This window comes from Haliaeetus leucocephalus, unplaced genomic scaffold (assembly GCF_000737465.1).
Source record: "Haliaeetus leucocephalus isolate CR32 unplaced genomic scaffold, Haliaeetus_leucocephalus-4.0 Scaffold83, whole genome shotgun sequence".
Classification (NCBI taxonomy): Eukaryota; Metazoa; Chordata; class Aves; order Accipitriformes; family Accipitridae; genus Haliaeetus; species Haliaeetus leucocephalus.
The window spans coordinates 2,971,499-2,998,621 of NW_010972519.1; the positions used below are offsets into that span (position 1 = coordinate 2,971,499).

Sequence of the window (27,123 nt, forward strand, 5' to 3'; positions counted from 1 at the left end):
GTCAGTGGAACTAGTTAGAGCTTGTCTTTTTTCAAGGTAGTTTTCAGAATGCTGCCATAAAAATGCTCACTGTACATAAGGCACTAACCTGCCACTCTTTCTAACACCACTGTGAGTCAAGGACTTACAGATACCTTGGGAGTAGAATGAGACTGTAACTACCTTGCTGAGCTGTTGCAAGGTCCTGTGACAAGGCTAGTGTTCAGGCTAGTTTCCACCAGTTCTACCTGTGTGAGGAGACAGGCTGAAACCTTCAGCCAGCACTGAGGTCCCATGCTGTTTGACTAGCCCACAGGAAGAACCAGTGAGTTGCAGCACCTCCTACGTAGGTGCCTCAGAGCAAGGACCTTGCCCAGAGAGGTCTTCCCCTTCCCTGTATGGACCCAAAATGCCGGGCAGGGAAGGCAGCAGCCCCAGGGTGCAGCGAGTTTCTCAAGAGTGGCAAAGTAGGTGGGTGGCAGTGACAGGAGCAGCCGCTCAGCACATTGTTCATATACTGCAGACCAGTATTAAATACTCAGGTTTTGTCTTTGTAAGCCTGTCCTTCCCTCTCTGTGTTTCCCTCCCAGAAGACCTCTTTCTCAGAATGAAAAGTTGTGTTCAGTTGTCCTCTTTTAATTTTGGACGAGAAGCCACCCCATTTTGAAATATCTTTGTTTGATGAGAGCATTTGATTGTTTGAGGATTTGGAAAAGATCCCTTTTCTTTCTGAGTCTCGAGGGCCAGCTATTACAAATGAGATTGAGGCCTCTTCAATACAGGCTTTTTTTGAGGAAAGCCAGGCTGACGTAGCCACTCAGTATGAAACACTGAGAGCTGTTGATTTTCATGGGCTTCAGCTAGAGTTGGTGGCATTCACTGTCTTGCAGGACAGGTCCTGTGTTGTCCCTTGTCAAGCTCTAACTCCCACTTACAGTTTTATTTTTAATCCTTGGAAGAAGTATGGCTGGAAAATCTGAATGTTACAATGATGTCTCAGGTTTTATTCACCAAATCTCATTTGGCTGGACAGCTAGAAAATTTCACAAGGGCAATGGTATATTTTCTTCCTGCTGCCAAAAAAACACAGTGGAAGCCACCACCTATGCCTGAAAAGTTTCACTGCAAAGTTAAGGGGAGCCCTGATCAGCAGGTTACTCTGGCAGAATGGAAAGGCTGACAGGATGCACTGGGCAGGTTTGTAGCTGCATTTGAAGAAGGGAGGAGAGTTTTGGTTCCAAGATCTCTGGTTTTCCAGGACTGTGATGGTTTTAATGGGGTTACTCCTTTTACTCAGGCTCTGTCACTTTAAATCTGAGTTCTCCCCATATTTTTCCTCCCTCCTTCCCTTCCTCAGCCTCTTTCCATGGAAAAACAGTTAAACTGCCCCTATGTGATGGCTGGTAGGTCTGGCTGAGAACATTTGCATCCCAGAAAAAAAAAAAAAAAAAAAAAAGAAGTGGGGCTGAACTGAAGCACTCTTCAGGTCTGCAGGCAGTGGCTCCTAGTTTGGGCTCATATTAGGTGATGTGCAGCTCCACTTAGGAGGCTCAGATGTTAGCAGGGTGCTGTGCATTGCTTGTGGAAAAGACAACCTGATTCATGCTGTTAAAGTATTTGGAAGCAGTAATGCTGTACATGGGTGGGTTCCTCCTGCTTTGGGTGACATGAAGGCTGAGCCCACTATGCCCTTCAGTCTTTGCATTGCCATATGTGTATTACACCCTGGTTTGTCTCGCCAGCTTTGCAGCATCTCAAGAGTAGCACGCATGCACACAAAGAGCATGGATAAAATTAGCAGTGAAGTCAGGAGGATGGATTGGTTAACACTTTGTATGCTGCAATACCTTAACACTATATTCATGTTGCATTGCTCCTTCTGTGTTTCCAGATAACCAAGTTGAAAATTGACAGCAACCCTTTTGCTAAAGGATTCCGGGACTCTTCCAGACTCACTGATATCGAGAGGTAATGGGGACTTTCTGTTTACTTTCCATGCAGATAAGATAAAGAGAAGAGAGTTTGTAGGAAAAGCATCCTTTCAACTCCTGAGAAGCTGTGCATTTTAACGTTATCTTGTTGCATATAGTAAGCCTCCTCCACCTCCTTTAAAAATACTTATAAACTTTATGAAGAAAGAGCTGTTTTGAGTTTTGACATCTGTTCCACTTGGGGCTGATATATTCATCTTCCTGAGGGGGCTTCTTAAAGTGGGGAGAGGGTTGGTTTTACAACTTCAGAATGAAAAGCTTTTTTCTTATCATGCCATTTAATCCTATTGAGGGCTGTGAATTGGGTCAATGGGAAACAAGGGCAGTGGTCCTGTGAAAAACATTATAGCTCCCCACTGCTCCACACAGTGGAAAAGAGAGGAGGGGAGCTTCCCAAAATACACTTCAGCAGTCCCAGACACTGAAGTCAGCAATTATTGCCATCAGGATGAATCCCATAACTCCCTCTGATGACAAAGATGCCATTTTTGTTTCACCAAAATTGTACTGCAGGCTGCATCAGGGGAAAACTTTATCTGGAAACTGTTGAGTTTTGTGTGTGTACAGCTCATTATAAGCAACTGCTGCCATAGGGACAGAAGCATTAACCCGCAGTTGAGTAGGAAATAAACTTCAATCTCTTGGTAGCTCTCCAGCACGTCACATTTTTATGATATCGTGTCAAATAGTTTGGCAAATGAAGCAAATTAAGCTGCCTGGATCCTTTAGGCTGGAAGAGAACTCGATGGAGATGGATATAGCACATCCAAATTTTCCTATGAGCACACAATCATGAAAGAAAGTTTGGAGAGGCCAAAACCCTCCAAGCTCCTGTGTGGGGATATCCAGATGTATCTGTGAATCATCTTTCACGGGTGCATATAGGGGACAAACTGCTCAATGAAGTCATGTCCATACAGCTAGAGAAAGCCTTTACAGCATTTCAAAAGTACATCAATCTAAGCAGGTCCATGGATGGGAAATAGTGGTATATTTTATACCTTACTAGTGACTGGATCATTAGTGATCCTTTGAGTGACTGGGTAAAAGAACAGTAATTTGGGGACAGCAAGCTTGTGGACTGCAGTACACACTTGCAAAGGTGTTAAAAATTGCTTCCTAAGTGAAAGCCTTCATTGAAAATGGAAAAAAACCCCACAAAGCAGATTTAATTAAAGTAGCATAACCTGCTGTATTGACAGACTGACAGAATGACACAAGTCATTCAGGCTGCAAACTGATAATTCATACACTTTATATCCTGTTCTGTATATTTTTTGGTGTTGAACTGAATGGCCAAATTGACAGACAGGTAAACAACATCCAAAGCTCAGGTTTGTATGCAATAAATAGTCCAGGAAGGACCTGTAGGAAGAGAAGAGACTTTGATTTTCACCCTTCAGTTTCCTTGTTTTACAGACAGGCGACATCTAATGACACAGCTTTGCAAGGGCTGAGAGAGTCTGAATAGATAAGCTGGGAGAAAAACTTAGTTACCTCGGTGCAGATGAACTGACTATTGTGGTGCTGGATATGAAGGGAATTTTTCAGAGGACATCTTATTATAACAGCACATGGCATGGAGTCAGAAATGCTGAGCATAAACTGCAGTGCCCTTTTGTTTATTGATAAGTGTAAGAACAGAGCCTGAGACAGGCAGCCTAGCCTAGGCACGAACATTGCCATGAAAGATAAGGTAGCCAAATGTGAAACTTACAATAAATACAAGAAACAGAAGGTGAAAAGTATTGAAATGACATTAAAACTCTGGATTTGAGAGTCCAGGTTTGGTTAAGGACTTATTTTGACTTAGATTGGAAAGCTTAGCCCTGATTAGGGATCAATGGTATTTAAAAAACACCAAAATCTGCTGCACAACACATCAAGTACTGAGATAGTAAGAGTGTGACACACAAGAGGGCTGGTAAGAGGCTGTTTGAGAATCGCCTAAGTTATCTGATATGGTCCAGAAATACCAAGGGTTTTATTCAGTTCCAGCATAACGTATTCAGGCAGATGAGAATGTCATTCTCTAAGTGCCCACTGGTTCTATAGATTTCATTTTAGCACCAGCAAAATTGCTTAAAGAAATCTGATATAAAGCAAAAGAAATAGCAAAGTGAGATACGACAACAGGAAGAATTTCTTGCTTGGTGTCCATCACGACAAGCATTACAACAGGTAGGTGATGCATTAAATAGTACAGCATGACTCTTGCTCAGTCTAGTTGGAAACTTAGTTAAGATCCCTGTCTGAGAAAAATATTTATTTGCCAGGGAAAAGACTACGCAGGCCAAATGCATGTTTGCACAGCTCTTGAAAATTGAATAGTTATCTAGAAGCTGTGAAAAATACCTTCCATGCACTGCTTCCTAAGCAGGCCTGCATGCAGCACATGCATGAATGATCTGCAGTGCTGTGCGGTGATCCTAATGGTCTTCTGTAAAAAATCCTGTGATGTTAGGGCCAAGAGAGCGCTCATTTATCGCGAGTTCCAGCTTTTCCGAATGACCTAAGTAGTGTGAAAGTGTACAGAGCTTTGTATTTCATTTCCAGGTATTTAAGCTTGCTTTTTCCTAAACAGCCTTCGGGGAGGGAAACAAATCAGATCAATTGATCTTTAGAGACCTAAAGAAATTAAATTAGTCTGGAGTCAGTTACTGCACTAAACCATCCAGTAATTGGATTGCTCCTTGTAACTGATTGAAAACAGCCTCTATCTGTAACAATATAGGGAGCTTTTCTTTATAGTAGATCTGAGAGAAAAACACATCTTTTTATGACATGATGACAGAAATTGCACTTTTTTAATCTAATTGAATATGATTTTATAAATATGTGACTTTAATGATTTCAGGCTTCCCATTCTAGATTTACGATCCTTATGTAGGAAATTCAAGCTGCAAATGCCTTTAGGATTAAATCTGTTTGTGTTATATGTGATGGAGTTAAAATAATATATGTAAAGGTAGTGAAATGTGCAAAATGGTGGGAGGTAGGCAACAGCAAAGCTATTGAAGTGCCTGTATTTTGTTTTATTCCTGTCTAAATACCTTACAACGGTTTTCTTGTACTCATAGCTGTATACACAAAGCTTTTAACTACTAAAAAAATCTTTGGTAAGTTTGGTATACATCGAATTTTCAGTAGGATGTGAGATTCCTTCCACAATCAACTCCTTCCATACATTACTTGTGGTAATCTATTTATGGCAATGGGGCAGACTTTTTCTGGGGCTACTGTGATTTAGGTAAGTTGCTGATTCAGCTTTTAATCTTTTTACTTGGTATTTACACTTCCTCTATTATAAAAAAGCTCCCACAGTGGTTGAGATTGAAAAACTGAACATATAGCAGCAATTGTCAGAATGTGGAGCTTAACGTACTGTGGAGTTGACTGTGGGATGCATAATGGAGTAATGTGGATGAGCATGACCTTTTTTAATGGTAGCCTTCGTGAAAAAGACTAATGCAGGTTTTATAATGAGCAATTCACTCTGTGGAGGTAGGCTTTAAGGGAATATCTTTATGTTTCCCCTTAATAAAAAACTGCCAGAGCCATAAAGGATGCAAAATCAGAACCCAACAGATTACTTCTTTTATCCTGAGCCTGAATTTATCTTTTGAGTTGTTGTAAAGTATTAGTCTTTTAAAAATAGGTAAATAAATAAAACCATCACAATTAAATATCATGCAAACAATCCAATGAAAAAGGTGATCGTTTCAAGAGTGTGAGTCCACAGAACTACTGAATTGTAAAATAATCATCAAACAAGAATCGACAGATCATAATCATGATCTGAACATTGCTTGTCTGTTCGATCCAGTATATGATAGGCAAGTTCAGGGTGTGGACTTGTAACTATTAAAGAGAACTAAGCAAGTATACCCATCTGCAAAGTCCAATAATGCTTCTGAGAGGTAGATACATACTTCAAGAGGCAATATGGAAAAGTACAGCTGCACACCCAAGTAATTTTTAGGCAGAGAAAGGAAGGATTGGGGGATGGGAGAAGTAAGAGAACTGCATCCCAGCATCCCAGCTGGATTTGCATGGTAATCAGATTCTGAATTTTCCCCTGAGGAACTTCATGTCTGAGATGTGGAAATACATTGTACTGGCTGACAAGGCTGTAAGTGAAATGGATGCTAATGCCCGGATATGGGCACTGCCCTGTTGAAGTAGCAGTCAAAGCCATGTGCTTAATGACGTGCTGTCCGCAGCAGTCCTCTCTTCCATCCCTTCCCCGGTCACCCCACAGAGCTGCCTTCCTCCCTATCCCCACTGCTTACTGCTGGTCTAGAAGAACTTCCCTGACTCTTGAAAGCCCCCTAACAACAGGCAGAAATATATACTCTCTACGACCTACTCCTATGTCCATGGTTAAGTAGAGCTTTGTCATAGTGCTCCAACAAGTCAAACTCCCCAGCTGATCCTTTATCCTCAGCTAGTTCTCGGTCCGCGTATGTCAGCAACCAGCCATGGGAGATCATCTCCGATGTTTAGGTTGGGAGAAGTGAAGTCCTGAATTTAGGGAGAAACACCAGGGACACTGGTGCCTAAATGCCACTGGTGCCATCCCAGATGTGCTGAGGTTACTCCAGCCTCCAGCTGCTACTCCAGAGGGGTAGATGGATTGTCTGTATTTTCTGCATCATCCCTTCCAGACCACTGCAGATGGCTTGGATGTCTTAGGACATGTAGAAAGCACTACTTGCCTACATTTAGACACCTGAAGCAATCCCTTCAAATCTGGTTCGTCTGCCTCTGCTTACTGTTAGCCAGGCAACTGTTCCTTTTCCCCAGCAGAAAGCCCTCCATGCTGGCTGAAACCTCTTCAGTTCCCAAGCTTTTAAGCACTCACACCCTGGCTCATTTTCCACTTAGGTATTATGTTATCTATCTTTTTACTTGTGCAAAAGGGTATAAAAATGTTTTATTTTGCTAGTGTTTTCCACTCACCTCGTGCAGGTGTAGTGCGTGCATAAGGGGAAGGGATGATGTCAGATCAGACCCACAGTTTCCACCCCCAAGGAAGTTTTCCAGTGACTTTCCAGTACAGTTTCACGGTACTGCTCTGTCCTCACCTCTCATCCTCTGCCTGGCAGTCAGAAAGAAATGGTTGCAGTCACTGGGTGAAGTGGAGCTCTGTGGGGTTGGCTACATTAAGAGTTAAGTGTGTCACTATAGTTGGTGAAAAAAGATACAGAGAAAGAGCTTTGATATAACATTTGCAAGTGTGTGCTTTTTTCCAAGTCGGAGAAGAGAAATGTAATTTTATCTTTTTTTTTTCATTCCCTGTATAAAGATAGCTGTTTTTCTTATTTTTATTTGCAGTTGAGAGGAGTGGAGTGGGTATATTTAATAACCTCATGCTCCTTCTTCGTAAGTGTCATTACTTTTCCCATGTCATGGCTTCAGCCAGGCTACGTCACCTCCATGCATATTAAAGGTCTTCCAGAATGGCCATCAGGGTGCCAGTAAACACCACTTTGGAGACACACTTGTTCTTTCTTCTGCAATCACCAAAACTTAGTTTTTCAGAATTTAATTCTTGTTTCCCTTCTTTCTTAAAATCATATGTATTCTCAGAGTATTGCATCCATCCAGCACTTGCCCAGTAGTTTTGACTTTGTGTGAAAGTGTTTGGTGGCTCTGTATTAGCTTTTGGGCCAAGTTAAACTTCAGCTCACATGAGCCAATGTAGTCTGATGGGCCCTGGTTCTTCCCTGGTTGGAAGTGGTTCAGTGTTAGTCTAAGCGGTGGAATGGAGCTACTTTGTTCTGGTCAAGGATTTGGTTCGTACTGTGTCAGAGCTGAATTAAGTTCCTATGGTCAGCCTGTAATATTCATCTATCAGTATAAGAGCAACTGTATGTAGCAAATTAATATGTCTGTATGTTTGTGCATGTGTAAAATAGCAACTAAAAGCCACAGGAACATGAAGGCTAAGTCATATCTGAACGGTGGTTCTGACAGTGTTTATTGTTCACTCTTAGCTGCTGTTATGGAAATATATTTGTTCCTCCTGCTGTGTTGGGTTTGTTGTTGTTGTTGTTTGGATTTGTTTTTTTTTGTTGTTTTGGGTTTTTTTACAGACTTGTTTTTAGCACTTGCGTCTTGGACAAATTAGTCATCTTTTCCCTTAAAAAAAAAAAGTACTACTACAGTGCAACTTCCGACAAGTTTATTTTTGTGCCTTCTCAGCCCATTTATTCCATCTGTCTTCACCTCACCTCACTTCTGATGTCTTCTGTTATCTGGGCTTTCTTCCAAACATACTAACTGGCAGCTACAAAAAAAGGAAACCTTTGAAATGCAGAACTAAAGAAGTCATTCAGGCTGTAAACTGATAATTCATACACTTTCTATCCTGTTCTGTATTTTTTTTGTGTTGAACTGAAAGGCGAATGAAACATAGTTGTCAGTTTTATTATTTTATTATTTTCCTTATGCTAATTTTTTTGTATTAACATTGCATTTGTCTTGTAAAGAAAAAGACAAAAAACGTAAGAAAAAACCAAACCTCATGCCACCAGGAATAGGGTGCGGATTCTGAGGATAACCTTACCTTTTTTCTCAACTAGCGCTTGGATAGTAAGGGGAAAAAGAAAGCACTTAACAGGTTGCTCAACTCCACTCTGAAATTTGTGCCTCTTGCAGCCATTCCTGAGACAGTAACTTCTGCAGAAGATAATGAGTTCAGAGCGCCCGGCTCTGCCAGCTGTTCTTTCTCACTGCAGTCTGGCTTTTGCACGTTGTCTTCAAAGGAGGTTGAATCTGGCTCCCAGTGGAATGGGTGCCTGCCTATTACATCCAGTTCATCCTCTTTGGAGCCATATTATAGATCTAAGATGGATACTAACCCAGGCCTGGCTCCAGCAAGCTAGTTCTGAATTAGCTTTTCTAACACTTTCTGCCAAAACCAAATATATTGCCCCTTCTTCCCAAAGGGAGAAGGTAGGCTTCCTGTCTCCATCCCCTGGGTGCACTCTCCGCCAAATTCAAGGAAATCCATAGCTTCAGGTGCATGCTGGCATGTATCAGCATCAGTGTTGACAGTGCGTTGTGGCCAGGTGAGCCCCCTTCCATATCACCAGGGCTCGTGGTCATGTGCTTCAGAATCAGGGTCACGGTGATCACCAGGCTGCTGTGAATGCACAGCTGAAGCAGAGTAACAGCAAAAGGAGCAGAAAAAATGACAAGAAGCAGCATCAAAGAGATGCCTGCTTCCACCTACAAAGAAGCACTGTTCTTTTCATCTTGATTAAAGATCCTGCTCAGGGTAATCTGGGACTTTACCATCTCCCGAGAGAACTTCTGTAATCTGGGTTGACAGCAAAAGGAAGTGAGCATCCTCAAGCAGGGCCTCACTCCTCAGCTGCTTCCCAAGTCAGCTCTGTTTTCTGCCATCTCCCAGTTCATATCCATGGCAAGATCTTGGGTTTAGTCCGTAAAGTGTTAGTGAATTGTTTGTCGGTTACATCAGGATTTTCCTATCTACTTTTGATCCTCTGAGACTACTCTGTACATACAGGGCACTGTTAACTAAATAAGGCCAAAGACTCAGCTTGTAGCTGCAAGACATAAAGCATCCCTAGCTGGAAGTTTAGTTTTGGAATCAGTTGCCAGCAGGGACAAGAGTGAAATCTTCAGTCAAGAGGTTAAATCCTGCCAAATAGTAAGATGCTCCCTGTGCACCCTAAACCCTTGCTAATTGATAAATTCTCCCAACCCTGTGCTTCCTTCAATTCCTGGTTCAAAATTCACTGTTTTATTTCTTGCACAAAGGAGAGAAGTGCTTCGTTCATAAACAGAGGTTTATTGACAGGGCTGGGCTCAAGGTGTGCTTCTGTGAGATTACAGATCATTGGGATCAGCCGGAGCCCCCTTCCCTTTTACCTCTCCTCACATTTGTCCTGCCTCAGCATCTTCTCTGTGGGTGTGCTAGCCAATACGAGCTTAGTTTTTTCCACTCCATTTGGCATGTGGTTCCTTCTTCTTTTTCTCAAACAGCTTCAGCCCCTAACTTGCCCTTCTCCAGCCTGTCATCTGCTACTATTATCCAGTTGTACACATAGCACAGCTTAATCGTAGTAATATATTATGCCTATGTGTGCGTTTTTCCCCTCCTCTGGGTATTTACAAGATATCTGTGAGTTGAAGAGCAGTCTGGAAGGCTGAAAATTGTTAGTAGACCACACAAAAGAGTTTGACAGAAAGAAGATGTCGTTCCTTTTTCCAGCTGGCAGCTTGTCATCTCTCAAAACAAAGTTTATTGCTAATTTATTGCTAATAGAAGAAACTGTGGAGTTCTAAGATATATTAAAAGGTAAAAATTGTTAGGTCCAAGTATTAGATAACAAGCGTCTGATCACAAACTAACAGAAGTGCAGAAGTTGAGCATTGAGTAACTGGGAGTCACTTTGTTCTTCAGCCAGTTTACTGTGGATCAGCTCTGAAAAATACTAAAGGAAAGCTTTAAAAAGCACCATACTCTTCACTTGTTAATTTTTTTTTGTTGAGCAGAATCATAAAATGGCAAATATTGGTTTATTGTATGGTAATTTATAGATTTATTTCCATACATCCTTTGAACCACATTGAGATATCTGAAGATGATGCATACAGAACTATAAAGCCAGAAGTTTAAATTAATGTCTTGCTGTCTTAGTAGTAGTAGTAGTAATAGTATAAAATTCTGGGACTTTAAAAATTTTATTGGTCCACTCTACAGAGCACCATATTCTGGATATTCTAAACAGTTCACACTTCCATAAGCAGAATTTTTGGGATGATTTTGAGATTTAAATCCTTTCGTCCCCAACTGAAAAAAGGGTATAAGCAGGAACCCGTGTTCCAGATTGCCAGCTTTGTTCCTGCATTTTGAACTGGACTTGACAGTGACTTAAATCTTGTTGTTAAAGTTTTGCTTCCTCCTACACATCTACTTTGGAGAAAGTCCTAAAGCACCTCTGTCTTTAAAGGCTGGAGGAGGTTGGCCTCCTCTTTCCAAGCTATGTGGGAAACTCCACACGTTTCCATAGATTAGATGAGTTGCAACCGCTTTGTTCCCCAAGAAGACTTGATCTCCAGGTGGTGTTCTCTGAGCATGAAATAGTTGAGCATGGTGCAGAGGCCACCACTCCTTTCCTTTGAAACACAAAGGGCAGGAAAGATTATCCCTTAACTTAGGTCACTTCTCTAGGATGGGGGAGGCCTGAGTGCAGACTTTGGCTCTTGTTTTTCTAGGTGGAAGAAACAGTGCTTGGTGGGATAACTCAGAGATATACTTCATGAGTGGAGAAAATACACCACTTCTTGTTTTTCTTTGTTTCCTTTTGCACACTTAGGTGGTTTTCTGCTCAGCCTTTTGCATTTCGTAGGTCTGTTTTGGAGGTTTATATGCAGCATGTGTTGTATGTGGAAAGAAGAGTGTCCGCTTGGAGGCTGTGGGGGCCAGATGCCTAAATTCTGGTGTGAATCTCCAAGCTTTGCGCTCATGATGTGAATCACAGCCTCACCCTCTAAAATGAAAAATTAGTAGACATGTTGTGATTATAGCGTAAACCACCAACATGGATGGGCAAGGTAAGCGTATACAGTTTTGAATATTAATTCCCAGCTGTGCAAAAGGAACTGCTTTTGTGAATTAGTTGCTTTCCCTGATCCAAGTTTCCTTGTTAGACCGTTCCCTCTGCCGTAAAAACCTTTGCTTCTTGTGCCAATGAAGGAGATTAATCTTCTAAAACCTTTAGCATACTACCTGCAACATTACAACATTAAAAATAAATAAATAAACCTACCACATAGTTCCCTGGTTTCAGATTTAAGGTTCACTAAGAAGTCACCTCTCTTTTTCCTTTAAAAGAAGAAAACCATATAGAATAATAGAGTTCTCTGTCTAGCTTACAAACCCATCTGGAAGGAATTTTGTCTGCAGTAATTGTGGGCATTTGATTTAGGTTTAAATCCCTGTAGGTAATTCAAATGTAAATTTATTGGGGTGAGTTTATCCCCAAACCGCCATTGGATCCAATGTTTTAGAGATGAATTTGGCCCACTGCATGGAAATTAGGGCCTGCATTATTTCTGTTGCATCAGAATATTATTACATGTTGTAATGTCTGTTGTTATAAGCAGACCTTTAATAGAAATAAAGTCAATACAGGCAATCACCTGAATCACATATATTTTTCAGACCTTTAAAGATTAGTAACTCTTTGGTTAGGAATATGTTTACAGACTGGTACCTAAGTCACTCAGACAACACTGGTCTAATCCATTATTCAGTTATTCTGTACTTGTTTGAGATAGATAGTCTTTTTGGTTAAGTAGAATTCTTTGCATTTCACATTCTGCTTCAGAAAAAAAAAAGTTTCAAGAGGCATTCAGCACATAATGTAAACAATGCCATCTGTCTTTTTCTTTTAAAATCTTCTTTGAGATAGCCCTGATATGCCTACTGTTTTCAATCACTTAAAAGACAGTAATTCAATTATATAATTCTCTATGTAGGAGCTGCCATTGCTTTCAGTCCACTTCCAATCCTGACACAAGTAAATCACCTTGATAAGATCCCCTTTTTATTTTTTTTTTTCTGAGGAGACTAGCATAAGTAATGATGCCAGTGATAGACCAAGGACAAAATGACCATAATGGGCTTTCTGTAGGAAAGAAAAACATGTGCCATTGTGATTTATCGAGTTACTTGGAAAATGTTTTTCCTTGGAATTTCTGCAACAGCCACACTCTCCAAGCGAAGGGCATTAGCAAGTATGAATGGCCGAATGGTAAATTCAGACAAAACCTTCATCCAGCAGCAGATTTAAACAGCTATCACTACCTAGATTTCTTAAACGGGAACAGAATGTCAAAGCCATTTTGGAAATGTGCCTAGGTCATATTCAGCATATTCATGCCACCTACTTACATGGAAACGCGCTCGGAATGTGTAAGGTTGGATCTTCCTTACAGACTGCTGTGGCTTATCGTGCAGATATGCCTTCCTTCTATTTAAAAATTGTTTGGGTGACTTCAGTGCTTTGTGCCACCAGCAAGGCGGGGGCCTGGCAGACACGTCTAACTTCCCAGAATAGACATGGCACAAGATCAGTAGTATCTGTAGACTTCCTGCTATGAACTGGTTTCCATTCTGATGCTGAGAAAGCATGGTTAGAGCTGAGCTGTCTCTAGACACATCTGTCTCTTGCCCCTGATTTCAGAAAAATGGGAGAGCACCAGATGAGGTGGTCAGGTGTGATGTGAAAGCTTGTTTGGAAGGAGCTGGACCACAGGTGTCTCTTTGAACCCAGATTGGTCACTCAGCCTGAATAACCCCAGAGCTTGCATTTCCAAATTTGTGAAGAGTGCTGGTCTTATATTCCCCATCTGAGACCACATCCAGGAAAGGCAGTGGGAAGTTTGCTCTACTTCATCTGCTGAAGAAGCAGTACCACGCAGGTAAGAGGTGATGAGCAATGTTAAAACACCGCAGGCCAAGTTCGGCATTTCCAGTGACATGCTGTGGAGGTAACCCTTTTGTTAAGTAATTTTGGAGATTCTGTGTGAGAAAGCTGTGGTCTGAACAGGGAAAAGGCAGCATGTTCACTGTATTTAACCTAATGGATTAGTAGGCTGTTCAGGATGTTATTGATATGGTGTGTTGTTTCCTTTCACAGAGAAAGTGTGGAGAGCCTTATCCAAAAGCATTCCTATGCCCGATCCCCCATTCGAACCTATGGAGGAGAAGATGATCTTGGAGATGATAGCCAGGCAACACAAAACAGAGGTAGGAAAATGTGCTCATGAGGTAAACTGTGGTGACCTAGTTATGCTTGAGAAAAGGAGGACCACAGTCAGTACTGTGTTACTCTGAAGCATTTCTCTGGTGTGTCTTTCTGCCATTAGGTCCTATAATGAAGAATAATACTTGTTACCTTACGGCTCTTCTGGACACCTGATATGCCCATGGCACTAGTGTGGGTGGCTAGTTCAGGAGGCAGCTCAAGAGATGCCTATACAGCCTTTGCCAGCAGAAGAGAACTATCTCTGCTTCCTCTTCAACATGGCTGAAAAACAGGCGACTTCGTTACCATGGTGCTGAGAACAAGCTAAGGCTTCCCATCCCTTAGCAGGACTTACTAGCTGGGGCTCAGCACCATTTGTAAAGTATTATGTAGATGTGCCATTTGCTGCCCCTCCAGCCTTCTGTGAACAGAGGACTTGGTTCTGACCATCTTCAACCAGCCTGTGGTTAACCTGCTTTGGTTCTACAGGAAGAAAAGTCCATAGCTCCCTGGAAAACTGGTGTTTAATTCTTATCTCTTGGTCTCTAAAAGGTGCTTTTCCCTCTGAGGCAATTCACCTCAAATGCTTTATCAAATGGTTTGTCTACTTTAGCAGTCGCAAGAGTAGGAGCAAAGCAGAGCTGTTCTTTGTGGGGCTACTTGCTGGACAAATTGCATCTGTCATAATTTGCCACTGGAAATAGATCTCAAACCCATCCTGTGGGATCTCTGACTAGCATAAACTTGTGGTGCATTATACTTTGCATGTTGACTTTGTGACCTGCCTGACATGCAACAGCCACTTGAGGTAAAGCAGTTCTATCTGCCTTGCGACTGGCAGTGCCCTTGTCTTGTCCTCTAACTTCATACAGTGTTGCTAAGATAAGAGCATTATTTCTGTTCATAAGGTCTTTGGACTTCTGCAGGGAAAACACGCTTATTTTTAACCACAAGTTGCTCTTCAACAAAATGTGATTAGGTGGGCTTGTTCATACACGTCTATTCCGAGAGCAGTTCCTTAGATTGCGGAGTTTCTGGAGCAATTCCTCAGCTGGTACAGTACCATCCTTTCACATACTTCTGGGGGATTACCTCGCTTCACGTCAGCTTAGATCCTAGGCCAGTTATTGCTGAAGACAGTGTTAAATTTTCCCTTGCCAGAAGTGCTCAGAGCAAGGCACCTTTTCTCCAAGAATTACATTTCTCCCTGGTATGATGTCCTGCTTTGGGAGCGACAAAGTGAATGAGGGGAACCTCAGTATGAGAACGGGCCTTTAGAGCCTTTCTCTTCTGAAGAGAATCCTGAGGAAGGTGTCAGAGGATGAAGGAATTGTTTATTAAAATTAATTTTATTTATAATATGTACAGGATACAGTTCTGCATTTCCTTGCAATATGGCAAATAAGTGAGGAAGATGATGAGTTGTGGCAACTAACTTTTTTCTGATCTGGGAGCCATATGCTAATGTAGGACGTCGTTGTTCTGGGCAACCAGAGGCATGCACAGAGGGTAAAACATACTGCTCTTGCAGATGACTACATTGTACTGCCTTCACTCTCTGTTTAGGTCTGGTGTCCTTAAAAAAGAAAAAGTTGTCCAAGACACAAGGAGAGAAATAGTGACCTTACTGAAACTCCACAGACATTTTTATTTCTTCTGATGCATTTGAAAACTACCTTGCATGCAGAATTGAGGGGTGTCCTTCTATATGTACGAGAGTTGACAGCCAAATACAAACACTGCTGGGTGGTGTGTGTTATAAGCCCTCTGAGGCCTTGACTGCCTCAGAATTACTACAGCACATCTTGGCGCTGGCAAATGAGACTTTTTGGAGTACTAAGTTGTAATTAGAGACCACTGCAGTTGGAGGAGGAAAGGCACTTATGGAGGTTCCTCATGAGAAGGAATCACATCCTTTGTTCTGTGTAGAACAAGGAAAGTCTATCACTGCTATTTATTTCTAATTACATCCAGAGCATTCTCATCTCAGCTAATTTCAGCCATCTAAAGATGGAAGTGGCTAGCCTTCAGTAATATATTTATCACAAGAAGTCTGTTTCCAAAGGAATTAACAGATATGAAATATATAAATCCAATTAAAACTCTTTAATGCATAATGTCTGGGTGCCTGTGCTCCAGCATTTGCACATGGGATTCATGGTAGCCACCTGGAACAGAGCCAAATGTAAACCTTCTCGTCAAATCCAGATTCACATCCTGCTTTCCCTGAAGGGCCATAAAGCTCAGGGTGTGGTGTTATCCTTATAGTTTGGCTCTGGATCCTAACTCCCCAGCAGTTAGGATTTGGTTCAGTGGTGGGGTCAGGATTTGGTTCAAGTCTGTTTTTACTGCTGAGCTGACACAATTTCTCTTCCCTGCTACTGGGCCGTTTTACTTGTTTCATTAAGCAGAGGAGGAGCTAATCAAGAGTAGCCCTCTTTCTGATTTGAGAATGTATCCCTAAAGAGGTTTATGATTTTTTAAAAATAATAATCTGCATTTTTCTTTCTATTGTTGTTTGCTTATCGTTTTGTTTTGAGTACATGGCTACCATTGGTTAGTATACATAATTCCAATATGTTTACCTTGACAGATAGATGTCTTCATATTTTTTTCTTCTCACAATTTGGATGAACTATCTTCTAGAATCAGATTTCTGAAACCAATACCTGTTGTAAAATTTGTTTTCTCAGAATGTTTTGCAATACTGCCTTGGTATTATATTTTGCCAAATATTCTTGCCAGTAAATTTATTTCTCAAAGAAATATTTCCTCCATGGACAAAGTTGGACAAGAAAGAAAATACAGAAGGGACATGAGTTGGATTACTGTTTGAATAGGAATAAAAAAATAAGAGATTATTTATAGGATTTTATTGTATTCCCCATTTCTAGAAATCAGATATCTGATGATGACCAGATGCGTAGAGGAACTGCAGAGGTGAAGGGCAACATCATCACCAGATTATTTGAAAATGACCACGTATAATTACCAAAACAAATTGTTCATTGGTTTCCCAAAAATTTTACTGTCAAAATAAAATAAATAATTAGTTCTAATTTAAAGATACCATTTTTCCTTTTTTTTCTGATTTTTCAGTCTTCAGAGAAAACGTGTTCTGAAAAGGTGGAAGATTTGTGAAAAGACTTTTTGGAACTTTTAAGATTAAAAAAATACCAAAGAAGCCACTTCCATTTGATCAAATAGTAGATAATTACCCCAGGAGCAAGTTTTTAATATTTTTGTGCCTTTCACTTAAAACCCCACACCTCTTACTATGATTTAGCATTAGTGTTGTTTCTTAGAGCACTGTACAGAGTTGGAAAAATAACAAATGTTTTGACATTTTGGAATTTTTTGTTCTATATTTTCGAAAAAGCCAAGTTGAATGAAAAGATGTGGTGTTGGCAAGTTTTTCTGAGGTAAAAAAAAAAAAAAAAGGAAAACTTGTAGTGCAGATTACATTTTTCTGCATTTTTGCCAGACTGAAATTTTAGAAAAAAATAACCAGTTCTGCTGAGGATCTGATGTAAAAAGCTACAATCATGTCTTCAAAACAGTGCTGTAATTCAGTGAGATTCCATGTCAGGGCAAATGCTTCAGTGTTTAGTGGCAGCATTGCAAGGTTCTTCAGTGTTTAATACCAAAAATGTCCAATGTGCAAAGCTGATTTTACCATGCAAGCCACTGCAACCAGCTTCTTAAAATGGAAATTTGTCTAAGATGCAGTGATAAAGGACAGCAACTGGCCAATAATATTATAAAGAAAGATATAAGGATAAGTATTTGGGAAGTATTTCTGTTGACAACTTGTCATTAACATTAGCCTTGCTGTGAAAGACTTTTTTCCCTTTTTGCTATTTTACCAGCTTTGTGTGTTGCAGTGCAAATGTCAGGCATTCTTTCTCTTTGCTTGCAGGGTCAGCCTTTACAACATCTGATAACCTGTCTCTCAGTTCCTGGGTATCTTCCTCAACCAGTTTTCCTGGATTTCAGCACCCACAGTCTTTGAGTGCCCTGGGTACCAGCACTGCGTCCATAGCTACACCCATTCCTCATCCAATCCAAGGATCTCTGCCCCCATACAGCCGCCTGGGAATGTCTCTTACACCCTCTGCTATAGCCAGTTCCATGCAAGGTAGTGGCCCCACTTTCCCTTCCTTCCACATGCCTAGGTACCACCATTATTTTCAGCAGGGTCCTTATGCAGCTATCCAGGGACTGCGTCACTCCTCTGCAGTGATGACACCATTTGTATGAGTGATGTAAGACAAGAGAAACATGAGATTTTAAATGTACAAGTTCGGTATGAAAAATACAAGGGACCTTCCTGAAAGGCCTGTGGCAGGACTGCTGAACTCGTAACAAACCAGCTAAGAAAAGCGTTATGGATATAGATTCCTCTATTGAGGGATCACAAGAAGAGAGCGTGCAGCTTGGAGCTGCTCACAGATCTATGTGTAACACAGCCAAAATGGATCCCAAAGTTCCCAGGATTTTTGGTCACGTGCAGCTTCTTCCAAAGGTGCATTATACCTAGTGGAAAGAGATTGTGTTTATGCAGCAGTGTACAAGTTAATTGTGTATAGGTTTTTTTTTCATATGCTAAAAGAATTCTGAAAAAGGCAATACTCTTACTCCATCTCTTCTTGTGACTGATGAGCATCTCAGCAGAAAAACATATTGCTATAACTTTGAGCATGTTTTAGGCTATCTCAGCACACATTTGCTGGGAACGGGACAAAGTGGAGAAGTCCACTGTCCTTTTTAAAAGACTGGCTTATATTCACCAAAAGCAGTATTTCTTAGTTGCTACTATAATCCCAAAGAGAAAATTATTAACAAGTCTGTCTGTCTTTGTTTCTTTCACAAAACACTTACCAGTTCCAAAAAAGAACTGTGTTACAGGAGTGTAGCAGTAATGATGTATTCTGTCCTTCAGTCTAAAAAGAAGTTTGTCCTGTATCCTAGGAGGAGCAATTTAACTGTCTATTGAGGTATGATGAAGGAAAATGTTGATTTGGGAAAATCTGTTACTTAAACTTAGAAACCCTAGATATCGAATCTTTAAATCAGTGCTTGTTTGCTGCTGCACTTGCCACCACAGACCTGTTTCTAGCTGCAAATGTGTACCAAGTTAACTGAATTTCAGGCTAGATCGGTCTATAGACTCTCTGGATCAAACTGTAATCAATGGGCTCATATAAGATGAGTAGTATTGAAGTATCTTTCTACTTGTTCTGATTTCTTGGGTTTGGTCACAGCTGTTATTATACAAGCTCTTTGTCCAGGAAAATGAGGGTTGTACTTTCTGTTTTTCCTTGTCCCAGTAGAATGGTGGAGTTTCCTTGGGAAAATATCAGTGCAGAACTTCACATGTAATTTTTTTTTAAATTCATATCCGCTTTTCTTCAGTTAGTAATTAGGATTCTCATTCAAAGTACTGTCCACTTTTTCTACTATGTTATGTCTGATGCAACAGAAGTATAAGAAAAAATGTCCTCTCTGCAGAGAGCTAGCATGAATCCTCTGCACTGCTGAAAAGAGTACCAGTGCGATGCTGGTTTTCTGTGTGGTGGGAGCTGGGATTTCACCATAAATAAGAAGTCAACACAGAGTTTCTGTGTAGAGTTGCATCCAAGTTATAGATGATAATGCATCTATTGATAAAAAAGAACTAGCAATCCAATCTCATATATTAAAGATCTGTGTAGAGCTGGAACACAGAATGGAAAACAGACTTTTTTGGTTATTTGACTATTCTCCTCTACTTTTGACCAGTGTGTGTTGGTATTGTATGGTAAGAAGCAGAGTACAGTACACTGAATCACCTACCTCCCACCTCTGTGAAGTGCAAGGCAAGTCATGCACCTTTTTTTGTCCCATTGCCTCGTCTTACATGCCCCATCACACAGAGCAATGACAACCACCCAGGCTTTCCCAGTTTCTACCGTACGCCAGTACTTGCATCCCACAGATAAGGGCCATCTTTATGTATTCCCTGTAGCTGACTTTAAAATCTTGTCAAATTGGCCATTTCAATCACCTCAAGCTATCTGCAGTATCATCCTAATTTCCTTATACTCACTGTTGGACCTGCTGATAAAAAATGACCTGAGGCAATTTGCAACTTCTGTGCTCTGTATGTGAATGAAAATGAACTTTTATTTACAGTTTCTGGGTTCAGAGCTACTACAAGGAGTTCCATAAATGAATATAATAGATCAACCTCTGCAGTATTTAAATAGCTTAGAATGAGACGCTGAATTTGGCTTGATGTATCCAAATACTAGATTTTGCTCCAGGCTATCAGATTCACATGAAAAAGGCACGTTGCAAGGTTGTGTCTACTTATGACCCATTTTGATATAACCCCCCTATTTTACAGGAAATTAGATTATACTGGCCCCACAACAACATAACTCTTCACGTACATATGTGATTCCACAGAAACGAGAATTTCAGAGGAGATTTGGAAGAAAATTTTAATTCCTCTCCTTCAGTTGCTTGACTTCTGTTAGAGTTGTATGAAGGCCCTATGACAACATGCACTAAAGCCTGTGGGGAAATTCTATTTATCTCTTTCCCTCTGCAGCTCCATTAACTTATCTGAAGTTTCAGGGGATGTGGTTAGGTTCAGAATTCAAGCCAGTAGCTTTAATGCTGATACTTCCATCAGGAAATGGTCAAGTAAGTAGGCAACTTTTATATGAATCTAGAAATAAGTTTGGAACACGTAGGCAGATTTAGGCATGCTTTACAAGTCACATAAAGCCTGCTTATCCATTGACCTGTCCTTCCTTCGTGAAGCAAATTCAGAGAAATAAACTGTACATCTCTTTAGCCCTGTCCCAGTCCCTGTTCTGAAAACACCAATATTTGACATGCAGAAATGCCCCTGATACTGTTTCAGAGAAAATTCTCCAGGCTCTTCCTGGATAATGAAACTGGATTTTGGAAACATCATTTACAAAAACATTAAATGAAAGACAAGTGCTTTTCACTATGAATAAAATATGATTCAGATCTGAAAAAGTATGGCAGTAGACTGTCCCTATATAAAAACATAAGGCCAATTCCTCATCCAGATTCTCTGTGATGAGTTTCATATTGTAGATGATGCAGAACTATCTGTCAAAACCCACAGCTTGATTTTTCCAGTCAGATCAAGTCTCTCTCAGTGAGCTCGTCCCTCCCCACACTGCTCTCTGGCATATGCTGCTCTCTGACAGTTTAATTCCTTTGCATCAGAAACCCACTGGGTTCCCCAGTAATGCAGAATCACAGGCAGATCCCAAGCAAGGGAATGAAGGAAGCTTGTGAGAGCCTTCCCCATGAATAAGGTCAATAGGTATGTCCAGTTCTCACCTCTTCTTCTTTGCTCTCACAATCCTACCTCCAAAACCTGTTGTGTAGAGTTGAGATTGACAGGGACCACAGGATGCCTAACAAAGAGATCTTGCCACCTTGCAAGGTTTCTTCTCCGTGTCCCTCTCACCTCCCTGTGGGCAGGGGGCAGCATGGGAGGGATTCCAGGGATAAAAATCCTGCCCTGCTGCAGTCAGCCACAAATTTCTTGACTGTAACAGAGATAGGATTTTATTCAATGTTCTCACCTAAAAATAAAGTCCGCTGTAAGAACAGTGGCTGCAGCAAGAGCAACAATTTAGGAGTTCTACAGAAAGGACTAAAACCCAACAACACGATTGGAAAGAAAATGAATGTAAATTTGTAATTAATTGGTTAAAGAGTGAAATCGTTTTTCCTAAAAAAAAAATTTATCTGTACTACTTTGACAATAACTCAGTAATTTATTTAAGGAGTTGCTGTACTGCTGTCAAAATTATATCACTTTCAGGACAGAACATCTGTTGCTGGTAGACAGTCTAGGAATGCCAAATGTAATCTAGAGTTTATTTTCTAATATAATTCACATTTTGTATCCCATGAGAAGTGCTCTTCACCTTTATGAGCTCTCTTGGCTGAGCAAACTGGTGCTGGTTTATGTTGTTGGGTTTTTTTTAAGAAGGGTAGAGAGAACATGCCTGAATATGCTTTCAAAGAGAATAATAACATTATCCTCCAAAGTGTTAAAAGTACTTTTGGGTGTTTTCTGGATTACCCTTTTATCCATAGTTAACAGCCTCAGCTATTTAATCCAACAAAAGTGTCCCAGAGACTAACAAAGCTGATTTAGATGCATTTGTCTGAATTTTTTTTCTTCTTCTTTTGGAGCTCTGAGAGAAGCTAGACTTAAAAAACATTTTAAATTTGGCTGCTTGATTTGCAGTATTGCTTTATATGGCCTGAGGCAGTGTCAAAGATAGAAATTCAGTGCCACTGGGTTTCAGTGGTACTATTCTAGGTATAAACTGACAAACAAGCATAGACCAAGTGGATCAAGGTACAGAGTTTCTAATGGAAATGCTTCTTCGTGAGTTCAAAGATGGTAAGTTGTCTGATCGCTAACATACTTGGTAGTACAATCTATAAAATGCAATTGCAAATTTTCTTCCAGAAGGCTTTATCCATGGAGGCTGGGGCACTGCATGAGCATGTACACATGATGTTGCCACTTCCAACATCCAGCAAACACTGACCAGCATTTGAAAATGAACTTCTTTAAAACTGAAAACATTTGGGCTGGCAACTTGATGATGCACTACATCCTCTTTATGTGTGTGTACTATAGGGAAACAGGAATGTCAGTGAAAACCATTGCAAAAACTTGGGGAGCTTTCCAAAACTGTAAGTTTATATAAATTGTGGTAATTTACCCCTAGATAAGGTGTAAAAGCAACAGTGAGATCAGTGTAACACTTAGGGCTCCTTATCTGGGAGGCAGTTGTGGCCACAGCGCTTACACTCATCATCTGCAGAGGGATGACGTTCACTCACTGAAAGATTAATTTTGGTTTTAGTGAGATCCTATTCTCACTATTCCTTACAGAGCATTTTCTGCTGCAGGAGTTGTGGTTTCTTTACTAACCACTTACTTGCTGGCCAGAGGATTTATGTATTACGCTGTAATAAACTGCCCTTGCATATCATCTGTAGTTTATCAAATGGCAACTTCTTTTTCTTTATTTTATCTTTTTAAAAGAAAACTAAGCAGTGATTTAAGTAAACTCTGAAATAACTTTTAATGATAGTTTAAAGACAAAAAATACAGTTTGCTGTATTTTACCTTTAGCACATTTAAACAATCTTTTTTTAATTATTATTATTGTACCTTCAGAAACATGAGGAAGGATTTGGTTTAAAAATAAGGAAGGCAAAAAACTGGATGTAACCTCTTTAACAGAATGTACCACAGTTCTGCTGTTTGCTGTGTTGACTTTGTTGTTTATAATGCATTGCTGAGCACATTCACCATGTATTGAAGTGTGTGTTTGTGTGTATGGGGTGGGGGTAAGGGGAAATCTTTTTATGGAAAAAGAAGTTATGAACGTAAACTATGAAGCAACATCTAATGAAAAGTTTCTTTTTAAGTGCAATATATTTATTTCTGCTAGAAATATAATATCAATATTATGTAATATTTGAAGCATTAAATGTTATTTGTAAACAGCTTAAAACTATATATATATATATATCACAAAAATTGTACAGAAGTGCAAATGTGTGGATATTCAGTTTCTTTCATTAAAATATTGGGTGTTTTGATATATCATTCTTATTTAGCCAAATCGTTCTACTTCTGTTGTTTTTCCTCTAACCAAGTCACTGAGTGCAGTGGAACTGTAGACAGATTTTTCTGAGAGTGCATAAAGTCCAGTAGGGCTGCTCATCTGCAAAAAGTGGTCTAAATCTTGGATCCACATGGAGTGATAGCTGTACTGTAGTTAAATACGATTGTAGTTTGCATATAGTTACACAAATTATTTTTTTCAAAGTGCTTTGCAGTCATGTTCAGAAAAATTGCTGGTTTTGCCACCAGAGCCCAAATAAGTGGCTGAAATATGGGGTTCCCAGGATCCCCAAGATAATAAACAGAGACCTAGGAAACATAGTCTAAGAGGAAAGTGGAAAGGAATTAGGTCTGTTTAGTCTGGAGAAGTGAAGATTGTGGGAAGATATAATAAAGTTTTCAAATGTATGAAGAATGTAAAGAAGCAAGGAATAAATTCCTCTCCATATCTGCTGCAGGCTTTTATTTAATAGGATTTCAATTCTATTTTAATAGCATATATCAAAGTAAGGGAGAGTTACCCGAGACATCTAAGATATTCAAAGAAGAGGGTTAGTGAAGCACAGCACTAGATTGCCTAGAGAAGATAAGGAGTAATGTCTATCACTGGAAGTCTTTAAGAACAGGTTGAACATGCAGTAGTCAAGAATGATGTGATTAGAGCTAATCTTGCCTTGGGACAACCAAATGATCTCTTGAGGTGCTTCCAAGCTTTCTATGAGAGCCATTTTCTGACAAAATCCTCATTTGCTCCAAAAGTTTTTGTTACACACCTGTAGTTCAGCTTGTCCTCGAATCAAGATCAGCTGCTGGGTCTTTTGCAGCTTGTTCACAAGAGTTGCTGGCTTACAAAGAAACTCGATGTGACAGAAGAGCTGCAAGGTCCTAAATGAACAGCAGCAGTATTGCCTTAATTTGGTTTTGTCTGTGACTGCAAGCAAGGAGAGAACAGCCTGAGGTAATTCAAATCCACTTTTAACTATGCTGAGTTGCAACCATGCATTAATATATTTTTTTTTACATTTGGAATATACAAAAATGAGAACAGCTTACTGAGTTGGTAGCTGTATATGAAGCCTTTTGTCTCTGTATTATATTTTTATGCTGTCTTGGTAGCAAAAAACATGTATTAGCTCATGTATATTCAGTGCTGTGAAAGTCTTTTGCTTAACCTTATGTAGAATCACGACCTTTGGGAACAAGTCCTCTGTGCAACAAACACCTGCATAATTGGAGCCTTTATTTGCTATTGTCCAAAGAGAAACCAGGGGATTAAACAAAGTGAAGATTCTGAACTGCCTCCCAGTAGGGTTACTCTGAAGAGACTGATTAGTCATGATGACTGTAGGCTGCCTTGTGTTTCATATTTAGAAAACAGATTTATATCCAAATTATCTATCTTGGAGATAAACAGTGCAGAAAACAAATGATTTGGAGAGTGGTATTTTCTAAACTTCCTGTGCAGAAGCACAATCAATGCACAGATCTAATGGTATGCTAGAAATAAGGAGCAATAAATGGTATTTTGAATTATGAGTAAAAAGACCATTTCAAGTACACCTAAAATATTTAGATTATACACCATCTGTTCAATATATATAAACAAACAATAATCAGTCATGATAATTCTAAGAATAAAGAATTAAACTGTCCATCATCTAATGCCCTAGATCCTTATTAATGTTAGTCATTGATATCAGGCTTGGTCAGTGAAGCTCTAGGGATTTTTGTGGGAACTACAGAAGCTGATCCTTGTTCCCCATGGTAATAACCAGAGGGACTAAGAAAAACCTATGGGGATGCCTTCCAGAAAAGTTTGCCAGAGAGGTTTTTTTGAAGAGTAGGATGATAATTTCTCCCAGTGCAGAGAATATTAGATAATTCACCACTGCAGCATTTTTAGCTCTGTTAATATAAAATACAGTTTTACAAGCAAACCCAGCAAAATCTGGTATTTTTAAGGATTTTTAGGTTGGAAAGCAGGCTTAATACAGGGACTGCATTGACTAAGTAATTTGTTGAATTAAAATCATCAAGCAACCATGCTGAATCATTTTGGTCTATTAGTTGACTTTGAATTATTTTTATTCTCATTGTGAAGCCTGCAAGACATATGTACAGTAACTTTTGAGTGGCTTCAGGTTTCTGTGTCCTAGAGAATCTCCTGGTCTTGTGTCTTGTTTTCACTGACCTCATGAGTACCTGCTTCAAAGTTCTGTGCTCTCCTGTGTTTGGAGAAGGGTGGTTAGCAGAAATGGTGATGAGATGAATAATTGTCCTTCAGATATGCAAGGGACACACAGCTAGCTCTTTGTCTGTTTAATTCAGCCAACCATTGCAGGGGAATAGCTCAAACACTAAGATGAATTAAAGAAGGGCAAATGCTTGCAGCTGAATCTGTTATTGATGATATTTACAACAAATAACTCCCCAAAAGGTGGAGGTGTTATAGTTCCTTCACGCTGCAGCTTTTCTCTGCTTAGGTGCTTAACTTCTGGTCAGTTGTTCTGAAAGATTCATGGAAGTGATGAAGTATATAGCAAAAAATCTGTGTGTTTTACCTGCAGCAGAAGTCTGTTATCTACTCTTTCAGAGGCAATGCATTCATATATCTTTGTCACCTCAAACCAGAACTATTATTGTGCTTTTTACATCAGTCTCTGTCTTAAGGCATCTTAAAATGTCCTGAAAGCAGTAATATGGAATTGGAGAAGTCTGTGATGTTCTTATAGTCTGCGCTGTCTTCCAGTCAGCTTCTAGGGACAATGCATACCATAATTTTAACTATAACATACTAAATCATTCGGGTATTTGGTGTCATCAGAATCCATTCTCTTTCTCTTTGAGTTCTCACAGAGCTGAAATTAAGTTGTGATTCTTAAACTGGTAGTCTGTGCTTAACAGGCTGCAGGACTTGGTCTGCCTTCAATCAGGGGTCTTCCTATTGAAAATCAGCCCTCCTGTTCTGCCTGTACTTGCATTTTTATATGCTTTTATGAGACTAAGACTCTATTGGTCTTCACTGGTGTTCTCTGGTGTGAAAGCTGAGTGTTGGAGTGAGCATTTTTTTCCTGATTATCTTACTCCCCATCTTAAAGTCATGTTGATACACAGCCACTTACAAATCTGGTATTATTTCTTCCTGTGGTCTTTCATGGATTGATCCCAAGGCAGCCAAAAGAAGAATTAATTTTTATCTTGATGCAAATTGTTGGCTGTAAAATTTGCATTGATAATATCTGAACATGTACCCAGGGCTCTGGAATGGCAGGCTTCAATTGCCTTCCTCTGAATGTCATAGCTTTTAGATTTGAGACACCAGTCATACTACTCATCTTTAATGATACTACAGATAAGTTAGTAGTACTCAGGAGATTTATCAGCCTGACTTTGTTTAATCACTCCATTTTCAGTTAACATAGTGACCCCAAACAGTGCATTTCCAGAGGATGATTAGATTGTTTCAGATGGTTGAAGTCTTTGGCCTTCTTTGCTCCTTCATTTTACAATGCACTAGGAACCTTGTGCATTTTTGTATGAACATATAAAAGTCTAACACTTGTGCCCCTTAATTTCCTTTACAAGGCTTTAAACATTTTTCAGTTGTTCTTAAATGAATTAGTATGTACTGTATAGCCTGCCTAGCACTTAAGACAACTTGGCATGGGTTCCA

The 27,123-nt window shown here is 39.9% G+C and overlaps 1 protein-coding gene across 1 annotated transcript in view; it reads left to right on the top strand.

Moving 5' to 3' along the window:
* The window catches only part of TBX20 (T-box 20), a 34,913-nt gene extending 16,894 nt beyond the window's left edge, over positions 1-18,019 (top strand). The window contains exons 6-8 of the mRNA XM_010582724.1: positions 1,871-1,947; positions 13,652-13,761; positions 17,679-18,019. Of these exons, the coding sequence (XP_010581026.1) occupies positions 1,871-1,947; positions 13,652-13,761; positions 17,679-18,019 (528 nt within the window). The remainder of the gene's footprint in view (positions 1-1,870; positions 1,948-13,651; positions 13,762-17,678) is intronic.
* The last annotated feature ends 9,104 nt before the right edge of the window (positions 18,020-27,123 follow it).